Here is a 25250-nt window from a genome sequence, read left to right as displayed (position 1 = left end):
GGTACCCCCAGGTCTGTTAAAGAGTGGCAGATGTGAAGGCAGGCTGATGAGTTAAATGACTTTTCAAGACTCATTTCAACTCTCTGTTCCTAGGGAGCACTCTAGAAATTTATTGGGAGCCCCAGCTCTCAAAGAAGCTACTAAGCAGGTAATTTCTCGGGTTCCCATGCCCATAAAGCCTAAGATTAATAGGCACAGAAACACACTAGAACTGCAGTAAAGCAACAGCCATGGTAAATAAATAGGGAATACCAACAAAAGCAGAAGAAAATCAAACACTTTAACAGGCCTATTTTGCAAAGCATAAAGCAAAACCAGATGATGACAGAATTTTATTTTCATAAGCATTAAACTCACTTCCAAACAACTTAATGTAAGAACTAGCCCAGCACTGAAAACAACAAAGAAGGCCATCAGTTACCAGGAGGACTCCCACTATCAATATGATTTGTTCAGAAAGGAAATCCACCTGTTTGACCAGTGGAAGCAAACGTGCCAGTCTTGTTTTTCAGGATGATGTCACCACAGAAGAGAGCAGGTTCATGCAGGTGATCATTCCAGACAAACAGTAGTTTTAATCAGCAAATCTGTATAAATGTGAGATGAGGGCTCATTGAAACTCTCACCCAACCAACTTTAAAGGCACGGCAGGTTCTCGGTGGGAGGAGTAATACTGACTTCTCTGTCCTGCTTCCCCTGGGTTCTGCCGTCTCTTCTCAACTCTGCATCTTACCTTTCACAATCAATTCGAAGCAGGTTTGCCTGCCATTCAACATCATCATTAGCTCCAGTGTGGATCAGAACAGGAGAAGCCTTTTCAGGAATTACAGGAGACCCAAGAGTCAACAGCCCGGGGGAGAGAAGTGAGGAGGGAGGAAGGACAGGGAGGGAGAGAAATAAGTTACAATTTCTGCTGCACCACTTGAGTCTCACCTTGCAGGAACAGACAGAACACCTGTCTTCTTTTAGCGTCCACACCTGCCCGTTGTGCTTCAGTCCTCCATCATGGGGACAGTCACCAGAGCAGGAGGGCCCAGAGGGACAGAGGCAGTCGAAGCCCCCTGCCAGGTTGATGCAGGCAGAATCGTTCCAACAGGTGTGTGTTTTTAAGGCACATTCATCGATGTCTGCAATAAAGAAAGAATTCACAGAGCTTTAGAGTCCAGCTAAGGGAACTCTGAAAATAATCATTTACAATAGCAATAGCTAACATTATTGAACATTTGCCTTGTGCCAGGTACTGTGCATCTCACTTGCTCTGCAAGCCAGCTCCCTGTGGGAGGATCTAATCCTATCTCTATTTTGCAATGAGGCTGAGGCTCATAGAAGTTAAATAACATACCTATTGTTATACAGCTAATAAATAGTAGGTCCAAGACTCAAAGCTTAAACTGTCTGACAGCAACTGCTGAAATATCCAGTAGCAGCCATGCACTGTTTCTGGATATTCTCAAGAAACAGTCCATCCAGAGGCCATAAACCTTGTTAATTTGTTAACAATGTAGACATACCCACGAAGATTTGAGTCTTTTAGAAAAAGTATGAATAGACTGATTAGCCACTGAGTGGAAATACATAGGCAATTAGGGTGCACATAAACCAATTAGACTGCCCCCAGTTCTTGGGGTCAAGGATGAAAGAGGCAGGCATAATTCTTAGTAGACACCTTGCCTAATCAAAGACTCACACCCTAATGACCAGCGGCATTTTTCCTCACAGGGGAAAGCATCTCATGCAAAAGGGTATGGCATGGATGCTGATGAAAGACACACATATATTGTGCCATTTTTCATTGACAGCCAATTATGGAAGGAAAACATACATCCAGTCAGCTCACCCTAACATTCAAAACTAGAGTCATCTCCAACACATAGCTGCCAGCCCTGGCTGAAGCCCTTTCCCAATGGGAAATCTACTACCTTTCAAAGCAGCCACATCCATCTTTGAATTTAGATGAAATATGTTATCCAGTAACTTCTACTAGTTGGTCTTAGTTCTGAGACCACTCAAGAAAAGTCTACTCTCTCTTACTAAAGATAATCCTTAAACTATTTTTTAAAAAATTTTTATTCTGCTTTAGATGAAAGTTTACAAATCAAGTCAGTCTCTCATAGAAAAATCTATATACACCTTGCTGTATACTCCTAGTTGCTCTCCCCCTAATGAGACAGCATATTCCTTCTCTCCACTCTCTATTTTTGTGTCCATTCTGCCAGCTTCTAAACCCCTCTGACCTCTCATCTCCCCTCCAGACAAGAGCTGCCCATATAGTCTCATGTGTCTACTTGGTCTCAGAAGCTCACTTCTCATCGATATCATTTTCTATCCCATAGTCCAGTCCAATCCCTGTTTGAAGAGTTGGCTTTGGGAATGGTTCCTGTCTTGGGCTAACAGAAGGTCTGGGTACCATGACCTCTGGGGTCCTTCTGGTCTTAGCCAGACCATTAAGTCCGGTCTTTTTATGAGAATTTGAGGTCTGCATCCCACTGCTCTCCTGCTCTCAGGGGCTTTCTGTTGTGTTCCCTGTCAGGGCAGTCATCGGTTGTAGCCGGGCACCATCTAGTTCTGGTCTCAGGCTGATGTAGTCTCTGGTTTATGTGGCCCTTTCTGTCGCTTGGGCTTATAACTACCTTGTGTCTTTGGTGTTCTTCATTCTCTTTGGTCCTGGGGGTGAGACCAATTGATGCATCTTAGATGGCTGCTTGCCAGCGTTTAAGGCCCCAGACGCCACTCTCCAAAGTGGGATGCAGGATGTTTTCTTAATAGATTCTATTGTGCCAATTGACCTAGATGTCCCCTGAAACTATGGTCCCCAAGCCCCCGCCCCTGCTACACTGGCCTTCAAAGCATTCAGTTTATTCAGGAAACTTCTTTGCTTTTGGTTTAGTCCAGTTGTGCTGACCTCTCCTGTATTGTGTGTTGTCTTTCCCTTCACCTAAAATAGTTCTTGTCTACTATCTAATTAGTGAATACCCCTCCCCACTCTTGTAACCATCAAAGAATATTTTCTTTTCTGTTTAAACTATTTCCCAAGTTCTTATACTAGTGGTCTCATACAATATTTGTTCTTTTGCAACTGACTGATTTCACTCAGCATAATGCCTTCCAGATTCCTCAATGTTATGAATTGTTTCATGGATTCATCATTGTTCTTTATCGATGTGTAGTATTCCATTGTGTGAATATACCGTAATTGATTTATCCATTCATCTGTTGCTGGACACCTTGGTTGCTTCCATCTTTTTGCTATCGTAAACAATGCTGCAGTGAACATGGGTGTGTATATATCTGTTCGTGCAAAGGCTCTTATTCATCTAGGATATATTCCAAGGAGTGGGACTGCTGGATCGTATGGTAGTTCTATTTCTAGCTTTTTAAGGAAGCACCCAATTGATCTCCAAAGTGGCTGTATCATTTTATATTCCCACCAGCAGTGTAGAAGTGTTCCAGTCTCTCCACAACATTTATTATTTTGTGTTTTTTGGATTAATACCAGCCTTGTTGCAGCGAAATGGAATCTCATTGCAGTTTTGATTTGCATTTCTCTAATGGCTAATGATCATGAGCATTTCCTCATGTATCTGTTAGCTACCTGAATGTCTTGTTTGGTAAAGTGCCTGCTCATATCCTTTGCCCATTTTTTTATTGGGTTGCCTTTTTGTTGTTGAGTTTTTCCAGGATCACGTAGATTTTACAGATCAGACACTGATCGGAAAAGTCATAGCTAAAAACTTTTTCCCAATCTATAGGTAATCTTTTTACTCTTTTGGTGAAGTCTTTGGATGAGGATAGGTGTTTGATTTTTAGAAGCTCCCAGTTATCTAATTTCTCTTCTGGTACTTGTACATTGTTAGTAATGATTTGTATACTGTGTATGCCATGTATTACGGCTCCTAGCATTGTCCCTATTCTTTCTTCCATGACCTTTATCATTTTAGATTTTAAATTTAGGTCTTTAGATCCACTTTGAGTTCGCTTTTGTGCATGGTGTGAGGTATGGGTCTTATTTCATTTTTCTGCAAATGGATATCCAGTTACGCCAGCACTATTTGTTAAAGAGACTGTCTTTCCCCACTTGACTGACTTTAGACCTTTGTCAAATATCAGCTGCTCATATGCAGATGATTTATGCCTGGATTCTTGATTCTGTTGCATTGGTCTACGTATTTGTTGTTGTACCAGTACCACGCTGTTTTGACTACTGTGGCAGTATAATAGGTTCTAAAACCAGATAGAGTGAGGCTTTCCACTTTGTTCTTCTTTTTCAGTAATGCTTTACTCATCCGGGGCCTCGTTCTCTTCCATATGAAGTTGGTGATTTGTTTCTCCATCTCATTAAAAAATGTCGTTGGGATTTGGATCAGAATTGCATTGTATTTATAGGTAATTTTTGGTAGAATAGACATTTTTACAATGTTGAGCAAGGTATGTCTTTCCACTTATGTAGGTCTCTTGGTTTCTTACAGTAGTGTCTTGTAGTTTTCTCTGTATAGGCTTTTATGTCTCTGGTGGGATTTATTCCTAAGTATACTGTAAATGGTATTGGTTTGGTGATTTCCTCTTCGATGTTCTTTTTGTTGGTGTAGAGGAATCCGACTGATTTTTGTATGTTTATCTTGTATCCTGATACTCTGCTGAACTCTTCTATTAGTTTCAGTAGTTTTTTGGAGGATTCTTTAGGGTTTTCTGTGTATAAGATCATGTCATCTGCAAATAGAGATACTTTTACTTCTTCCTTACCAATCTGGGTGCACTTTATTTCTTTATCTAGCCTAATTGCTCTGGCTAGGACCTCCAGCACAATGTTAAATAAGAGTGGTGATAAAGGACATCCTTGTCTGGTTCCAGATCTCAAGAGGAATGCTTTTAGGCTCTCTCTGCTTAGGATGATGTTGGCTGTTGGCTTTGTATAAATGCCCTTTATTATGCTGAGGAATTTTCCTTCTCTTCCTATATTGCTGAGAGTTTTTATCATCAACGGTGTTAAACTTTGTCAAATGCCTTTTCTGCATCACTTGATAAGATCATGTGATTCTTGTCTGTTTTATTTATATGATGGATTACATTAATTGTTTTTCTAATGTTGAACCATCCCTGCATACCTGGTATGAATCCCACTTGGTCATGGTGAATCCTTAAACTATCTGAAGACACTGCTCACATGTCTACCAGTGCCTATTACCCTGACTAATCCACTGCCATGCCCTTTAAATATTTTTCAGATGACAGCATTGATTTCAAAAAACTTTTTAGCCAAAGTCTACTATGAATCCAGCCCAGGGAACTCTCGAAGAGGTTCTTTGCACAGTAGGTGCTACAAAGGTTGACAAAGACATGTAAGACACTGTCTTCGTAGAGGTGACAAGGGCAGACACAGGAGTGTACATAGATAACTGGTCAGTTAATGGTTGGTAGGCTTGACTCCTATAAAAAGTCAAAATAAGAAAAGTGTATATTAACTTATTTTACATCCTAAATTGCATCTTGTACAAAGTTGTAGGCATTTGGTTAAGAATTGTGGAGCTAAAGAAAAAATAATTATAAATAGCATTTTCCCCTAAAGGGTTCAAAGTAATTTTAAAGGCATAATATCAATTTTACTGCTACTGCTTTGTATTTAACTACATTGTTTCACGGTTTTTCAAAGCTCTTTTTCACTAGTTAGGCCACTTGATGGCAAGATAAACAGTTTTTCTCATCTGACAAAAGAGGAAACCAAGGTGTAAGGAGGTTAAGTGACTTCATTGTCACATAGTGGGTACATATGAGAGCAAGGATTATGTCCCGCACCTTCTGGTAGCTGCACTAGAGCTCTTTCCACTAATATTACCTTTCAGCATATTAATATATTCTGTGGTTTTATCTATTCTTGACTATTTACCCTCTAGACACTTCAACGTATTTTCAAAGATAAGATCTTATTGAAATCTTCAGTATTTTTAGTGGAAATTCCGAGGACAACACGATATAATTACCCAATCAAAGTTTGCTAGAACTTTGAAACCACGGTGACTTAAAATAAAAGTAAGTAAAGAACTTATTTTCTCTTACTGACTGCATGCCCTGAATTGGTATAAAATCTTGCTTCACAGCAATGATACAAAGTAGAACAAGACATTTAGTAATTCCAACAATATTTCCAGAAGCTAATTCCTTCCAGGGTCTACTTTTTGTGTCTGCCCCACCAACTGTAGCCAAGTCAAGCCATTTAGTTATTGATTCATTTTTTGGAAATCACATAAATGATTCTAAATTGTGATGCCTGGATTTGAGGTCAACTACAGTTGGGCTCCTCACTGTTCCTGGTCTCGTCCATGCAATCCTCAGTGCATTTGACCACAAGGTGCCCCTGCTGAGAAAGCTGTCATTATTCCACATTTTTCCCCTCCTCTAAGTCTTCCCAACTAACAGCAGCATTTGGCAGTCAGATGACCCATCTTTGCTGACGCTCTTCCACTGAGCGCTTACCATGTACCAGTCATTTTACACACCACAGCTATGTGTCCTTGGGCACATTATTTAACCTCCCTGACCCTCATTTATCTCCTGTGTGAAACCACATCCATCTAACCTATAGTCTTCCGAAAAAAAGAAAATGTAAATAAGTGAGGACTCAATAAATATTTGTTTCTTGATTTACTGAGCATAAATATTAAAGAAAAGTTCAAGAACTGCCGCCTTAGTTAAGCACTTCCCAAAAGGATGCCAGTTCACGATAATAATTCGCCTTGTCTGAAATCGCATTGCAATGATAGTTGGTACCACATAGTTCAGCATTTAGGTATAGATTATCTTGGAACAATCCTAAAGTGACATTTTGGTATTATTCTCATCTTCCCAGTTTTTGCTGAAAGTAACTTAATTACAAATATTCTGTTTTATACTTCTGTTGTCATGTTTATAACCTAGTATGTATTTATAGGAGATAGAGATAGACAATAAATTGATTGATAGAGGGAGCATTACATATGTAACCATAAAAAATAAAATCCAGGTTTCTTTGAACTCTACTTTAGCTCAGACCCTCATCTATCATCTGGAGGCTGTTGCAATAGCCTCCTTGTAGTCTCCCTGATTCCAGGCACTTCTCACTCTAACACAGTGATTCTTAACTATAGGCACAGAAGAAACATTTGGGCAACCTTTAAAAAAGCATCAGTGTTCAGGCTTGCCTCCACTACAAACAAACAAACAAACCTGTTGCCATCAAGTAGATTCTGATTCATAGCGATCCTATAGAACCGAGTAGAACTGCCCCATAGAGTTTCCAAGGAGTGCCTGGTGGATTCGAAGTGCTGACCTTTTAGGTTAGCAGCCATAGCACTTAACTATTAGGCCACCAGGATTTCCGCCACCACTACAGACTGCTTTAACTGATCCTGAGTAGGATCCAGACATTTGGACTCTGGTTAGTCAGATGAGAACCATAGGAGAATAATGTTATACAAAGCAAACCTTGGCATGTCATTCTTCTGCTCATCACCTCTCAGATGCTCTCTAATGCATACAACAGAATACTCAGATGCTTATATAAGCCCTTATCTGATGCTTCCATTGTAATTGTCTGCCCTTGCCATTCAAAAGCAATGGGAGATCCACAAATAGGTCACATTGTTTCCTATGTCTTTGATTTGAACATGCTTTTTCTTAGTGTTCTTAGTGCCCTCCTCCCATCTCTGCTTTCCTCAGTTCATACGGAAAGTGGTGGGATATCAATTAATTGATAAGATAACCAATTCTCTTTCTGTGCTATCATCACCATTATACATTCTTCAAAATCCAGCTCAAGCATCACCATCCCTCATTCTACGAGACAGTCATTATTGACTTTTTGCCTCTTCTGTACCTTAAGTATAGTTTTATCCTTATACTTATCTCTTAGGAGCTTCATATTTAATATCTCCATCTATGAAGACAGATGGTAAGTTTACTGAGGGCAGGGACCAAATCTTATTCCTTTTTCCCTTCCCAGTGCCAAGAAAACAGAGTACATTGTAGATGTCCAATGTATTTATTTAATTGAACTTAAATCAGGAAAATCACAGGTCAGTAATAAAGCCTATTTTGCCAAATGGGGGATCTTCAATAAGCACAAGGCAAAAACGCAAGCCTCCCTTTCAGGGAACACATTTTATTTTTGAGTTTTCATCTGGAAAGCCCTTGGGTCTGGTTCAAAATACAATAAACACAATGAAGTAGGAACCACACTGAAATAGGAAGGCAACATTGTGCATATAGGGGTCTTTTTTCCCCAAATTCTACCTCAAATGCTTGAGAACAAGGGTAGAGGAAGATGCATGGAAAAATCACTCCAGAAATTGCCTCAAAATGTAATTTCAACAGATGTACCACCAGTGGCTACAAAAAGATTTGTAATTTATGGTCTCCTCTAAAATAATCTCTAAATTTGCAACAAATATCCAACTATAATATGCTTTTTTAATATTTGGTTATTTTGCATTTATAAAGTTGCAAAAATATTGGCAGTGTTCTCCCTAAAATTAAGAAATCTGAGTATAAAGATGTACATACCTAGTGTGTGCAATAAAAACAGGGTGCAAAACCAAGATTTGCTTTCTCTGTTCCAGAATGAAAGGGTTTTACAGTTGAATATAGGACCATATTGCCTACAGAGTTCCATGTAATTGCTTTACTTATGACACAGAAGTCTAATTCTGCTTCTATGCAATTTAACAGATTTATACGAAGCCAGATGTTAGCAATTATGGAAACCAACATTATTCATATTCTTGGTAATACAGACCTGTTTGCTCTGCACAAAGCCAACTTAATCTATTATACATATCCCAAGGCATCCAAAGGGAAGAGGCACCCTTTTTACATATTGCAACTGTTGCTCTCTGCTGAGCAAACACAAAGACATTCACCCATGAGACTTACCGAAATCATTAGACAGGCCTCTGATGACAGAGAGGCAATGAAACAAACATCAGGCAAAGTATTCTGTACTCAAATCTATAATCATTAGAGTGTACTTGTTTTTTCTTATTGTAAATAACGGCTCTCTGTGCTTTCCTGTGTTTTTCCTTACACATTCATTATTTAAATGCTCCATGCACGGATGAGAATTTTTCCAATAAAATTCCATGGCTAAGCTTGCCTTAGAACTAATTCTCTTGCATTGACATTTTCACAATTTCTGAATGCTGTTATTATTGTACTCAATTTTGTTTAAAAAAAAAAAAGTCTGGTTGTGCCTAGTCAATCTGCTTTCTTCTTTGATTTGAGGTTCTTAGGTTACGTAAGCATGTAAGAAAATATAATTCAGAGATGTTTATATCAGCAGCAATCAAACCAATCCCAACCTAGCCCCAAACAATTTTCCTACCTCTCAAGAAAAATGGCTCTGCAGAAATTTTAATAGCATAACAACAGTAATGATACCAGCCTCAGGAGCTAAAACTTCTACAAGTTGATTTCAGAGACCAAGGGAAACATTTTTTTTCCAGCAGTTTGGTAGCAGTTAGGTCAAAAGGGTGAACTTTCTCATCACTTCATATTCCTCTTCCTTGAATAACTTTTACAGCACATCTAGTCTTATTTTAAAACTCAAAACAGGTGATGTGTCAGAAAATAAAATTTACCCTGGGGTGCGAATATCAAGCTGCGTGTGTTCTGACTTAGAAATCATTACCAACCATTAGTAGCTCTGGAATGAGAACAGAGCTTGGGGGTTTATTAATGATAGACAAGATCAAACGCAGATACCTCTCCCATAGCCTCAGGATTCTTTTATAGTAGAGGAGAGAAAATTACGGGGGAAAATATACAGACCATACATCAGTACAATGAGTGAAGGAAATAAATAGAGAAAGCCGAGGTCTGACGTGGTTTCCAAAATGAGAGGTAACGCAATTGTAAGTTGCATAGTGAGTTTCGAGCCCAGATAGCCATGGTCTATTGTGTGCTGGTCGGACCACACTTAAGATTTGTTGTCTCCTGAGCATGGACTATTAAGAGTGAATTTGACCCACCAGGACACATGAAAAGAGGTTCACTAGTATGGGGAAGGGTTCAAATCCATCTTACCTTAAGAGAACATGAGGTGTTTGGCCTGAAAAGGCAAAGACACAAAGAAGAGGTAAGTAAGCTATGTTGTTATTGTTATTAGGTGCCATCGAGTCTGTTCCGAATCACAGCGACCCTACGCACAACAGAACGAAACATCACCTGGTCTTGCGCCATCCTTACAATGATTGTTATGCTTGAGTCCATTGTTGCAACCAATGTGCCAATCCATCTCGTTGAGGGTCTCCCTCTTTTTCACTGACCATCGACTTTACCAAGCATGGTGTCTTTCTCCAGAGACTAGTCCCTCTTGATAACATGCCCAAAGTATGTGAGATGAAGTCTTGCCATCCTCCCTTCTGTGGGGCGTTCTGGATGTACTTCTTCCAAGACAGTTTTGTTCCTTCTTCTGGAAGTCCACGGTATATTCAATATTCTTCACGAGTACCATAATTTAAAGGCATCAATTCTTCTTCAGTCTTCCTTATTCCTTGTCCAGCTTTTGTATGCGTATGAGGCGAGTGAAAATATCATGGCTTGGGTCAGGCACACTTTAGTCCTCAAGGTGACATCTTTGCTTTTTAACTTTAAAGAGGTCTTTTGCAGCAGATTTGCCCAATACAATATGTTGTTTGATTTCTGCTTTCACTATTTGAGATGCTGTTATGAATCTCTTAGTTAGATGTTCCAATATCCGTCTAGTGTTAACTCTTCAATCTTTGTTCCAGGCCCCAACCTTTCTTGAGTCAAGAAGATAACCCTTTCCTATGGTGTTTTTTTTTATGGTGTGTCTCTTGTTCAGTGTGTTACTCTCCAATGCCTTCCTCCCTTCCCCTTTTATTAACCAGACTTTCTCTTTAAACAAAGGAAAAAGAAAACACTTTGTGATCACTATTTCCTCATTTACTCCTTGGATCCAGGTCTTATTTCGTAGTGTCTACAACTAGTAAGAACCTCCACTGACCTATCTTCATCCCTTACTGAAGGCTGGCAAACTCCCATATGCCCCTTTCTTCCAAGCCTTAATCCTGAAGGTACTCGTGACCACACATTTGCAAAATCATCACTCTTTATATAACAAATATTGTTTATCATCAAATTCCTTTTTGGGATATTATATCAGCCTGTTAATCATCTTATCTCTTCATTCATTTAGCTTCTAATTTATAATCCATTATAAAGCAATTAATTAACTCCATGCATATTTATTAAGCATCTACGGTACTCTGTGCCATTCCTAGTGCTGGGGCTGGAAATAACAATGGATGAAGAAGCCATATGTGTTCTTACACACATAGAACTTACACTTTTCTTCCATTTTTTAAATTAACATTTTCTAAGGTTCCATTTCTAGTCTTTGCTTCTCTTTTCCCTCAGTGGAAGCAGTAAAACATACCAATTAAAACATAATCTTTGGAATCTTATGGGTCCCAGTCAGGATGACCAGGTTTCTAGTTTGCCTGGGACATAGGGGCTTTCAGTGCTAAAACTGGGCAAATCCCAGACAAATTGATCTCGCTGATCCCACTCTTACCCTTCCAACTCATTAGTTGTATAACTCTGGAAAATTCACCCAACTTCACTGAGCTTTGATCCCATCATTCGAAAAATTTAGAAAAAAAAATTCCTACCCCATGGGATAATTTGGTTAAGCACATAACACAATGCTTGTCATGTAGGAATTGCTTAAAACCCATTAGCTGCTGTTATGATTGGTCTTGTTCTTATTGTATCTGCAATTGCTCTCATTGTTCATCTCATCTCATGAATTCTGCTGTCCCATCTCTTTGAGATGAACTCAAATCTGCACCAACAGTCCTGAGTCTTATTGTGCAGCCATCCCACACTTCCATTGTTTGTTGAGCACTTCCACTTAAATTCTAAATTCTCATAGAAATTCACAAGGTTTTGATCACTATATTACCTGGCCAAACCCAGAACTGCTAACACTTCAAGCTCTCTCTGAAGACTAATCAGTAAATCCAATGTTCATATTAAGTGGCTCATGTTGAAAGAATATAATTTTCTGGCACTCCATGAACTTGGTCACCAACTCTATTTTATTTATAGAAAAAAAAATTTTTTTTTTTAATTTTATAGGCTGTACAAATTTAGGTGTTTTACTGCAGATGGAGAAAACAATTCCTTCCAGGTAGGAAAACAAGAGGAGAATAAAGGCAGTGTAGCCTTCTATACTAACCAAGCTGGTTTACTTTATGCCATGAACAAGTCATGCCTCTTTAATTAGTGATGAAATCTGTTTAAAACCAATAAAATTCTGACCAGTGGAGAGAATAATAAAAATCAGTAAGTATTGAAATACTTGCTATCCAAAGAGAATTTTATTGCACAGAGAAGCTACGGTATTGATGCCAACCACCCCAGATTTATATGTTTTTCTGTATCTGTTTATAGGGACAGGAGATTGCTATAGCTAGACTCTGCATAATAAAGAAGTGGAACAGTTACTTTTCTACTAATTACTAGATGTCTAACACTGGGCCATACACATTGTATTGTTATACTCGTGGTATTATTTAATTTCCTTAACAAAATTTCACCCTTACCTTAAAAGCGTAACTCTCATGTACTTTAATTTTCCGCCACCTCTATCTTCTTTATGTTAACTTGTATGGTTAGCTGGGAATATACATTTCTATTTTCCTTACCCCTTCAGAATTATACGGTTCTGGTCTTATTTCTCTTTGTATCTCTGACAGCACCTTAAACAGTATCTTTTACCTACCAAGAAAATGTATGAACTTTTGTTAAATTTGAACCTGGTTGAGCTGTGATTTAAAAAGAAAAATCCTTGCTCTTTTTGGCTCTCAGTCTTCTCTTCAGTAAAATAAAGGTGTTTTATACAATATATTCTAAGATTTTATCCATTTTCAAACTTATATGATTACTTTTCATATCTGTAGGCCTGAGCCTACAATTCCAATGTTAGAACATGAGTGGTGACAGACAGAGAACAAGATAAAGGTGAGGGGAAGAATCTAGCCTCAGGATAACAAATAGATTTCTTAGAATTAAATAGTTGTCTAGAATATTTAATATTTATTGAAACATCTCTTAATGAGTATTTGCAAGCATGCACCAAAGACAGGAAGCAACAAGAGGAGAAACATCACTCCCCTGTCAGCACTAAAGCCTCGGCAATGTAATCTTTGGTAACAAATACGTGTGGGGAATCTAGCCAGGGTGAAAACCAAAACTAACTTTCTATTTTGGCAAATCATTATCTCAAGCAACTTGTCAGATGAGAAATAATGTCTTCTCTCTTCTATGTCAAGGAAAGATTTTAGGCACGGTAATACCAAGTAATTTCATTTAGTACAAGAAGCACATGGAAATTTAGATAGAAACCAAAGGTTCAAAAAAAAAAAAATGTCAATGGTACAATTCCAAAGCCTGGCCACAATCTAAATAACAAGAGTCGTTTACAGCAGCTAAGAATTCAAAGACCTCTCATGCCTATTTATTGTCTCCTTTCATCGTTCTGTTAATTGAGGTCCCTAAGTTCTAGGGGGTGGTCAGTGCTCTAACAAAAACCCTGCCCCAGTGGAAGGTGAGTTAGGATATGATCAAGAACAAAATTTTGGACCACCATGCCAAGAAGGGCAGTATCTATTGGGAAGACTAGCTGTAAATAAACCTGGACTTGATTTCATGGTGTCTTTTCTTGGGGAAACCCTGGTGGTATAGTGGTTAAATGCTATGGCTGCTAACAAAAAGGCTGCCAGTTCGAAACCACCAGGTGCTCCTTGGAAATTCTATGGGGCAGTTTTACTCTGTCCTATACAGTCGTTATGAGTCAGAATTGACTCGACAGCAAGGGGTCTGGTTTTGCTTGGAGGATTTCATCTCTTTGGGTATTATTCCTCTAGTCATATTTCTTCTGCTGTAGAACTCAATCAAATCAACTGGCTTGGTGCAACAAGTGTAGAAAAAAAAATTTTTTTTAACAAGTGTGGAGTTGCCTCCTATTTCAAAAGGATATTCTTTAGAAAAGTCTGGAAGGTCTTCAGTGGGGTCAAGGGAAAAGGAAGCAAGGAGTGGGAGACAGGGGCCCACTCTGCTCTAGGCTCTTAATTTCTCTTTATTTTGAGTTTGTCTTTCTGTGTTTCTTACCCTATGGGAAGTCAAACCTTAAAGGGACAAAACTAAGTTGGTTTCCAAGGAAACGCAAGGGGGCCACTAAGGCTGCTAGAATCTAAACAAAGGAATTCTTTCAGTTCATCCGAGGTCCAGCCAGGGCTCATAAGGTTAGGTACTGGTTAGGGGTCCATATCCTCGTTAATAATGGAAATGTTTGTTCTGAGAGTCCTTTTATTAACTCACTTATGCAAAGAAAAATTTATTGAGCACATACAATATGCCAAGCACCATTTTAGGCACTGATGATACATTAATATATTAGTATATTCCTACTCCTGGGAAGACTAAAATTTAAGAGGGAGATACGAACAACAACAGATACTATTTTCCATGTATCTTCCTCAGGAACCTGCAGATGCTTTGCTATTCTGGCCATCCCCAGATCCTTTTACTGAGTCATGATTAACACATCTTTATGAAACACATCTTTTTATTATGTATAATGATGGAAACCCTGGTGGTGTAGTGGTTAAGTGCTACGTGTGCTAAAAAAAAGGGTCAGCAGTTCGAATCCACCAGGCGCTCCTTGGAAACTCTAAGGGGCAGTTCTACTCTGTCCTATAGGGTGGCTATGAGTCGGAATCGACGGCACTGGTTTTTTTTTCTTTTTTTTTTTAATGAGTCAGAATCGACTTGACGGCCACAGGTTTTGTTGTTGTTGTTGTTGTTTTTTTGGTATATACTATACTCTGTCTTAGAAGAAGTACAGCCAGAATGCTCCTTAGAGGCAAAGATGGTGAAACTGCGTCTTACATACTTTGGACATGTTGTCAGGAGGGACCAGTAGCTGGAGAAGGACATCACGCTTGGCAAAGTACAGGGTCAGCAGAAAAGAGGAAGACCCTCAACGAGGTAGACTGACACAGGGGCTGCAACAATGAGCTCAAGCATAATAATGATTGTAAGGATGGCTCAGGACTGGGCAATGTTTCGTTCTGTTGTGCATAGGGTCGCTATGAGTCGGAACCAGCTCGACAGCACCTAACAACAACAACATACTCTAGAATTTTCAAGATCCTTCCAAATTCATGACCTCATTTGTCCTTCCATAAACTTAGAATGTTGGCATTGCCATCATGCCCACTTAAAAAATAACATAGCAGAGGGTCACTTATAGGATCAATGCCTTGCAAACTTTTCTACTGAAGTTTTCTCCATGCCATAAAAGAGTGAACACATACTTCTGGGAAACCAGGCATTTATACAAGATATCATGAGTACAAAATTTATTCGAAGATTCAGCCTTTATATTTTAAAACAGCAGTTTTGCATCCTAGCCTATAATTTAGTCAAGATTGTTTTTCTAGAAAGATCATTTTCCCTCAAAAATTTAGTACCGTGTAATATCTCTCTCATAGCTTTGTGTCTTCCTTGACATGCAGCAGCATGCTTCCAGCAGAACTTGCACCCAGTTTAAGAAGTACAGGGGCAGGCGATACAGGGTCAAGTAGTTTGCCCAGGACATACAGTTAGTAAATTTCTGAGTCCAGACACAAATACAGGTGTCCGGACTTCAGATCAGGCTTGTTCCACCTCACTACACAAGATGGCTGGCTCCAAATTCTATAGAAAACAGAGTGGCATTATCCAAAGACCAACTAGTAGATCCACCAACCAACAGATAGGTTTTCCAGATAAAACTGATACCCACTGTATGCAGAAGATCATAAAATGATAAAGCCAGATCCTTATGTAAAAAAATTACAATTCATTGGAGCAGCTAGAATCCTTGCTGTCAACACCCCATAAAGCCCCTTTTCCATTCCTCAAACCCATCTCTACTGTCTGTACCATTACAATAGCATTTTACTGTTTTCATTGCCTGGGTCTCTTCTTCAAAGAGAAACTAGATTAATAGCCTGATCAAGCCATTCTCTCATTATCTTAAGGATTTTTTTTGAGCAGAAAAATATCAACTTTGAATTGCTTCAAAACTGTGTACCTTGGAAATAGCAGAAACTTATATTTGAATCCATATACCTTACATATATATACATACGTATGTGTGTATGTATCTGCAAACTAACTGCTTTAGTAAGTCACTGTCACAACTTCTCAGCTGAGAAATTCTTATTCTTTATGTGGGAATTCAGACTTTCTGTTCTTCAGTTTCTCCATCTATAAAACAGGAATTCGTATCAATTTTGTAGGGTTGTTGCAAGAATTATAGGACACGATGTTGGCAGATATTAGTTGCTCAATAATGATCATGATCAATAGCTGGTTAATTACGAGGAGTTTGCTCTTTTCAGAAGGAAGTAATTCCAAGCAACAGAAACAGCACAAGCAAAATTTCACATGTACAAAAAAATCACATCTACATGTTTATGATCAAAACCCACTGCTGTCGAGTTGTTTCGGATTAACAGTGACCCTGTAAGACAGGAGAATTGCCCCACAAGGTTTCCAAATAGCAGCTGGGAGATTCCAACTGCCAACCTTTAGATTATCAGCCAAACGCTTAACCACTGTGCCACTGGCGTCCTACATTTATGGTAGAGGATCTGAATTTTGTGGGAAAACTACTATATTTATATTAAAAATAGCTGCTTTTTAAAAACACATTTTTCAAACAAATGTTTTCTACAATACCGAGAGACAGTGATATCAGGAATAGGATTCAAAACTTTCATTTCCTTAGCTTAGAACACAAGAATTTACATAATCTGGTCCCCACCTCTATTTCCAGACTCCTTTCTACCCACCTCCATGTACCAGTACCAGCTGCCATCAAGTCAATTCTGACTCATGGCGATCCCATGTGTGTCAGAGTAGAACTGTGCTCCATATTACATTCAATGGCCAATTTCTCAGAAGTAGATCGTCAGGCCTTTTTTCGGAGACACCTCTGGGTAGACTCAACTATCCAGCTTTGTGGTTAGCAGCTAAGCACATTAGCCATTTGCACCACCCAGGGACTCCTTCCTCCCCATCTACAACACATGTATATATCTGCTACTTCATCCATACTGGAAATCTCACCATCCATAGAATACATTTAGATCCCTGCCATGTCTCCAATCAGACTGTTGCCACCACCTGAAATACTTCTCTTGGTACCTATTTTGCCTAGAAAAATTCCTTCTTATAGACCCAGTGAAAATACCATCTTTTCTGTGAAAGGTTTCCAGAATATGTTGCCTTCCTCCATGTCTCAACCCCAAGAAAAGTTTGTCAATTTTCTTTAGAGTTCCTTATTTTTCTCCACTTTATGTATGTATCTGTTCCACAAGAAATCTCCTCCAGCCCTTCCCACCTCCTCTAACCCCTCTCCAGACTGGAAGGACTGCGTATTATTCCTCTCTGTATGTACAGGACTTGACACAGGGACTAGCACAGAACCAACCCTCTCAATAAATGTTCATAATATCACCATGATATTATATTATGCTGACAATGCTTTATTCGTTTTCAGTATAGCAGTTTAAAATTCCCTGCTCATAAACCCACAGGTAAATACTTCACAGCAGCATGAGTGACCTCAGACTAAAGCAAACAATTCAATATTCATTTCAAAGAAGTTGTAGATGCCAATCTCTGAATTGTTGCTCAGACATGATCTTTGGCTCTAACACATTCAAGCCAGAAGTTTCTGTAATGAAACAATTGCTCACACTGAGCTTCAAGAGGCAAGAATCTGACAGCTACATGGAATTCAATACCAAGGAGTGTTCAAAAACTGAGAAAGGAAGGCAGGTGAATCTCTCCCCTGAGACAGAATTGTAAATCCCCAAGGGAAGAACACTAAGAAGTTAAATCAGAGTGGTAGCTGGAAACACCAACCCTGGATCCTGCTAGTCTTTCTTATCTTTTGGGGGAAGCGGGGGGGGGGGGGGCGGTATCAGGGTCATTCTGATATTCCAGTGAAAACTATGGATACTCTTCCTCCAAAAGAGGCAGGTACACACATATACACAAATGTCTGCATAATGTTTCAGGGCATTCATGGAGCCCTCTGAGGCCTTTCCGTGAAATGTACAAAGCATTATTTTTCAAAATTGAGTGGCCAACAGAATCTACTAAAGACAGCTTGTTAAAACACAGATGTCTGGGTTCTACCCCAGAACTGTTGCTGAATTTAATAGGCCTAAGATAGGGTTGCTATGAGCTGGAATCGACTCAACAGCAACAGGTTTGATTTGGTTGGTTCAAGGTAGGGTGGAGAATTTGCACTGTACCAAGTTCCCAGGTTATACTGATGCTGCTGGTCTGAGGATCATATTTTTAGAACTATTGCCCTAAGCTACGTGGAACACTAAGTCCACAGGAAGTACTAGAATTTTAGGAAATACTATTTTTATGGCAATACTTCCTCATACCCTTGTCACTCATTTGGGACTGAACTACCTAGAAAAAATACAAAAAGAAGGTTATTTAAAACTTATGAAGAAGCTTTTACATAGTATAAACATCAATATCCTATGCAGGAGAAAACCAAAATGACTCTACTGTTGCTTTATTGTCTCAAAAACATTAAAATCACAGCGAGAAGGAAGCCTTAAAGAAACCATAACCATGCTACAAAGCACCTTTTAGGGAAAAATACCAATCTTCTCTCCTTACATCATCCAACTCTACAAGGAGCCCTGGTGACTCAATACAGTGGTTAAGAGCTGGGCTGCTAGCTGCAAGGTTGGCAATTCAAGGCCACCCAGCAGCTTCATGGGAGAAAAGACCTGATAATCTGCTCCAGTAAAGACTGCAGCCTAGGAAACCCTATGGGACATTCCTACCCTGTCAAACAGAGTCATTGAGTCAACGTGAAGGTACACAACAACAACTCCTCCCCGTCATATACCATCCAGTGATAGTTCCACCCCTTCAATTAAACCCTCACAGCACCGGCCCGCATTTTGTTCCTTTCTTCAAAATTCCCACAGGGCCTATTCACACAGCATAAAACAGCCAGCAAGTACCAGTGGAAGCATGCACTATTCCTCTTCATATTCCTGTACTCCAAAATAGCAACTGGCTTCGAGACACAGTTTCTGTGGCCTGAAACTTCACATTACCAAGTCTTCACCACAGTGGAAAGAAGAGCAACCTTCTAGATATCATTAGAAAATTAGAGGTCAACCTGGTAATACGAGTAGAGAGACAAAATATCTATGCAACTGAGACATGCTGTTATCATTGTTAGGTGCCTTTGAGTCGATTCAGACTCATTGCGACGCTATGCACAACAGAACAAAACACTGCCACGTCCTGCGCTATCCTCACAATCATTGCTACGCTTGAGCCCATGGTTGCAGCCCATGTGTCGATCTATTTCAGGGTCTTCCTCTTTTTTTGCCGACCCTCTACTTTACCAAGCATGATGTCCTTCTCCAGGGACTGGTCCCTCCTGATAACATGTCTAAAGTATATGAGAAAAAGTCTCTCCAACCTCACTTCTAAGGAGCATTCTGGATGTACTTCTTCCAAGGCAGGTTTATTTGTTCTTCTGGCAATCCATGGTATATTCAATATTCTTTGCTAACAGCATAATTCAAAGATGTCAATTCTTCCCTGGTCTTTTTTATTCATTGTCCAGCCTTCCCATGCAAATTAGGAAATTGAAAAGACCATGGCTTGGAACAGGCACACTTTAATACTCAAAGTGATATCTTCGCTTTTTAACACTTTAAAGGGGGTTTTTGCAGCAGATTTGCCCAATGCAATACATCAGTTGATTTCTTGACTGCTGCTTCCATGGGTGTTGATTGTGGATCCAAGTAAAATGAAATCCTTGACAATTTCAATATTCTCCATTTATCATGATGTCGTTTACTGGTCCAGTTGTGACGATTTTTGTTTTCTTCATATTGAGGTGTAACCCATACCGAAAGCTGTAGTCTTTGATCTTCATTACTAAGTGCTTCAAGAACTCTTTGCTTAGCACAGGTTGTTAATAAGTCTTCCACCAATCCTGGGTTCTTCATCATATAGTTCAGCATCTCTGATTATTTGCTCAACATATAGAATGAATGAGTATGATGATAAGATACAACCTTGATGCATACCTTTTCTAATTTTAAACCACAAAGTATCCCTTTGATATGTTCGAACAACTGCTTCTTAGTCTATGTACAGCTTCCTCATGAGCACAATTAAGGGTTCTGGAATTTTGTTTCTTCTCAATGTTTATCCATAATTTGTTATGATCCACAAAGTTGAAAGCCTTTGCACAGTGAATAAAACACAGGTAAACATCTTTCCGGTATTCTCTGCTTTCAGCCAGGATCTGTCTGACATCAGTAATGTTATCCCTGGATCCACGTCCTCTTCTGAATCTGTCTTGAATTTCTGGTGGTTCTCTGCCGATATACTGCTGCAACCTCTCTTGAATGATCTTCAGCAAAATTTGTTTGCATATGATATTAATGATATTGTTCCATAATTTTTTTCAATTTAACTGACAACTTTTCTTTTCATTTATTTATTTATTGTGCTTTAGGTGTGTTTATAAATCTAGTCAGTCTCTCATACAAAAAGCCATACACACCCAGCCTTGCACTCCCAGCTGCTCTCCCCTTAATGAGACAGCTAATTCCTCCTCTCCATCCTGTATTCCCCATGTCTATTCAACCAGCTCCTGTCTCCCTCTTCCTTCTCATCTTGCCACCAGCCAGGAGTCACTCACTTAGTCTCATGTTTCTACTTGAGCCACAAAGTTCACTTCTCACCAGCACCATTATCTATCTTATAGTCCAGGCCAATCCCTGTCTGTAGAGTTGGTTTCGGGAATGGTTCCAATTTTGGGCTATCAAAGGGTCCGGGGACCATGACTGTCAGGGTCCCTTCAGTCTCAGTCAAATCATTAAGCCTGGTCTTTTTATGAGAATATAAGATCTGTATCCCACTGATCTCCTGCTCCATCAGGGATTCTCTATTGTGTTCCCTGTCAGGGCCGTGATGGGTGATAGCCAGGCATGATCTAGTTCTTCTGGTTTCAGGCAGATGGAGTCTCTGGTTTATGTGGCCCTTTCTGTCCCTTGGGCTCATATTTACCTCGTGTCTTTGGTGTTCTTCATTTTCCTTTACTCCAGGTGGGTTGAGACCAATTGATGCACCTTAGAGGGCCACTTGCTAGCGTTTAAGACCCCAGACGCCTCTCACTAAAGTGGAATGCAGAACGTTCTCTTAACACATCTTGCTATGCCAAATGATCTAGATGTCCCCTGAAACCGTGGTACCCAGACACCCATCCCTGCTACTCTGGCCTTCAAAGCTTTTGGTCATATTCAGGAAATTTCTTTGCTTTTTTTTTTGGTTTAGTCCAGTTGTACTGACTATCCCTGAGTTATGTATTGCCCTTCCCTTCACCTAAAAAAAATTTTGTCTACTATCTAGTTAGTGAATATCGCTCTCCCTCCCTCTCCACCCTGTAACCATCAAAGAATATCTTCTTCTGTGTTTAAACTTTATCTAGAGTTCTTATAATAGTAGTCTCATACAATATTTGTCCTTTTGTAATTGACTAATTTCACTCAGCATTATGTCTTCCAGATTCCTCCATGTTATGAGATGTTTCACAGATTCATCACTGTTCTTAAATGTTACATAGTATTCCATTGTGTGAATATACCATAATTTATTCATCCATTCATCTGTTGATGGGCACCTTGGTTGCTTCCATCTTTTTGCTGTTGTAAACAGCACTTTAACGAACATGGGTATGCATATATCTGTTCGTGTGAAGGCTCTTATTTCTTTAGGGTATATTCCAAGGAGAGGAATTTTTTTATGGTAGTTCTGGAAACCCTGGGGCGTAGTGGTTAAGTGCTACAGCTGCTAACCAAGAGGCCAGCAGTTCAAATCCGCCAGGTGCTCCTTGGAAAATCTATGGGACAGTTCTAATCTGTCCTATAGGGTCGCCACGAGTCAGAATCGACTCAACGGCAGTGGGCATGGTAGTTCTATTTCTACCTTTTTAAGGAAGTGCCCATTGATTTCCAAAGTGGCTGTACCATCTTACATCCCCACCAGCAGTGTATAAGTGTTCCAGTTTCTCCATAACCTCTCCAACACTTATCATTTTATGTTTTTTGGATTAGTGCCAGCCTTTTTTTTTTTTTTGTTGGGGTAAGATGGACTCTCACTGTGGTTTTGATTTACATTTTTCTAATGGCTAATGATTGTAAGCATTTCCTCATGTATCTGTTAGCTACCTGAATGTCTTGTTTGGTAAAGTGTCTGTTCATATCCTTTGCCCATTTTTTTATTGGGTTGCCTTTTTGTTGTTGAGTTTTTCCAGGATCACGTGGATTTTAGAGATCAGACACTGATCGGAAAAGTCATAGCTAAAAACTTTTTCCCAATCTATAGGTAATCTTTTGACTCTTTTGGTGAAGTCGTTGGATGAGGATAAGTGTTTGATTTTTAGAAGCTCTCAGTTATCTAATTTCTCTTCTGGTATTTGTACATTGTTAGTAATGTTTTGTATACTGTGTATGCCATGTATTATGGCTCCTAGCATTGTCCCTATCTTTTCTTTCATGATCTTTACCATTTTAGATTTTATATTTAGGTCTTTAGATCCATTTTGAGTTCGCTTTTGTGCATGGTGTGAGGTATGGGTCTTGTTTCATTTTTCTGCAAATGGATATCCAGTTACGCCAGCACAATTTATTAAAGAGACTGTCCTTTCCCCGTTTAGCGGACTTTGGGCCTTTGTCAAATATCAGCGGCTCATATGTGGACGGATTTATGTCTGGATTCTCAATTCTGTTCCTTTGGTCTATGTATCTGTTGTTGTACCAGTACTAGGCTGTTTTGACTACTGTGGCGGTATAATAGGTTATAAAATCAGGTAGAGTGAGGCTTCCCACTTTGTTCTTCTTTTTCAGTAATGCTTTACTTCTCTGGGGCCTCTTTCCCTTCCATTTGAAGTTGGTGAGGTCACTGGTATTTGGATCGGAATTGCATTGTATCTACAGATCACTTTGAGTAGAACAGACATTTTTACAATGTGAGTCTTCCTATCTGTGCGCAAGGTATGTCTTTCCACTTATGTAGGTCTCTTTTGGTTTCTTGCAGTAGTGTCTTACAGTTTTCTTTGTATAGGTCTTTTATGTCTCCGGTTAGATTTATTCCTAAGTATTTTATCTTCTTAGAGGCTACCGTAAATGGTATTGATTTGGTGATTTCCTCTTCAACATTCTCTGTGTTGGTATAGAGGAATCCAACTGATTTATGTATGTTTATTTTGTATCCTGATACTCTGCTAAACTCTTCTATTAGTTTCAGTAGTTTTCTTGAGGACTCTTTAGGTTATCTGTGTATAAGATCATGTCATCTGCAAACAGAGATACCTTTACTTCTTTGCCAATTTGGATACTTTTATTTTTTTATCTGTCCTAATTGCTCTGGCTAGGACTTCCAGCACCATGTTGAATAAGAGGGATAATAAAGGGCATTCCTGTCTGGTTCCCATTCTAAAGGAGAATGCTTTCAGTCTCTCTCCATTTAGGATGATTTTGGCTGTTGGCTTTGTATATATGCCCTTTATAATGTTTAGGAATTTTTCTTCTTCAAAGAGAGTTTTTATCATGAATGGGTGTTGGACTTTGTCAAATGTCTTTTAAGAGCACATGGTTCTTGTCTTTTGTTTTATTTATGTGATGGATTATACTGATTGTTTTTCTAATGTTGAACCATCCCTGCATACCTGGTATGGATCCCACTTGATCATGGTGAATTATTTTTTTGATATGTTATTGAATTCTATCAGCTAGAATTTTGTTGAGGATTTTTGCACCTCAGTTCATGAGGGATATTGGTCTGTAATTTTCTTTTTTTGTGGTGTCTTTACCTGGTTTTGGTATCAGGGCTATGCTGGCTTCATAGAATGAGTTTGGGAGTATTTCATCCTTTTCTGTGCTCTGGAATACCTTTAATAGTAGTGGTGTTAACTCTTTTCTGAAAGTTTGGTAGAATTCTCCAGTGAAGCCATAAGGGCTAGGGCTTTTCTTTGTTTGGAGTTTTTTTTGTTTGTTTGTTTTTGTTATAGGTTTATTTAGTTGCTCTGTCTCTGTGTTAGTTTAGGTAGGTAATGTGTTTAGAAATTCATCCATTTCCTCTAGGTTTTCAAATTTGTTACAGTATAATTTTTTATAGTGTTCTGTTATGATTCTTTTAATTTCAGTTGGGTCTGTTGTAATATCACCCATCTCATTTCTTATTTGGGTTATTTGCTTTATCTCCTGTTTTTCTTTTGTCAGTCTGGCAAATAGTTTATTGATTTTGTTAATCTTTTCAAAGAACAAGCTTTTGGTCTTGTTAACTCTTTCAATTGTTTTTCTGTTCTGTTTTTCATTTAATTCTGTTCTAATTTTTATTATTTGCTTTCTTCTGGTGCCTGAGGGTTTCTTTTGCTGCTCTCTTTCTATTTGTTCAAATTGTAGTGATAATTCTTGGGTTTTGACCCTTTCTTCTTTTTGTCTGTGTGGATTTATCGATATAAATTCACCTCTGAGTACTGCTTTAGCTATGTCCCCAAGGTTCTGATAGGAAGTGTTTTCATTCTCATTGGATTCTATGAATTTCTTTATTCTATCCCTAATTTCCTCTATAATCCAATCATTTTTGAGCAAAATGTTGTTCAGTTTCCACATGTTTGATTTCTTTTCCCTGTTTTTTGTGTTACTGACTTCTAGTTTTATGGCTTTATGGTCAGAGAAGATACTTTGTACTATTTCAATGTTTTAGATTCTGTTAAGGCTTGCTTTATAGCCTAATATGTGATCTATTCTAGAGAATGTTCCATGTGCTTTGGAAAAGAAAGTATACTTGGATGCTGTTGGGTGGTGTGTTCTGTATATGTCTATAAGGTCAAGTTGGTTGATTGTGGCATTTAGATCTTCTGTGTCTTTATTGAGTTTCTGTCTGGATGTTCTGTCCTTTACTGAAAGTGGTGTGTTGAAGTCTCCTACTATTATTGTGGGGCTGTCTATCTTTTCAGTACTGTCAGAGTTTGTTTTTTGTATCTTGCAGCCCTGTGACTGGGTGCATAAATATTTAATATGGTTATATCCTCCTGGTATATTGTCCCTTTAATCATTATATAGTATCCTTCCTTA

The 25250-nt window shown here is 38.9% G+C and overlaps 1 protein-coding gene across 3 annotated transcripts in view; it reads right to left on the bottom strand.

Annotated features, from left to right (window-relative positions):
* The window catches only part of NELL1 (neural EGFL like 1), an 851548-nt gene that overhangs the window by 11689 nt on the left and 814609 nt on the right, over positions 1–25250 (bottom strand). For all 3 annotated transcript variants that reach the window (XM_049890717.1, XM_049890719.1, XM_049890718.1), the window contains one exon: positions 934–1127. In XM_049890717.1, the coding sequence (XP_049746674.1) occupies positions 934–1127 (194 nt within the window). The remainder of the gene's footprint in view (positions 1–933; positions 1128–25250) is intronic.

This window comes from Elephas maximus, chromosome 7 (assembly GCF_024166365.1).
Source record: "Elephas maximus indicus isolate mEleMax1 chromosome 7, mEleMax1 primary haplotype, whole genome shotgun sequence".
NCBI classification, from domain to species: Eukaryota; Metazoa; Chordata; class Mammalia; order Proboscidea; family Elephantidae; genus Elephas; species Elephas maximus.
Note: the sequence above shows the minus strand (reverse complement) of the source record. Positions and strands in the feature narration are given on the sequence as shown.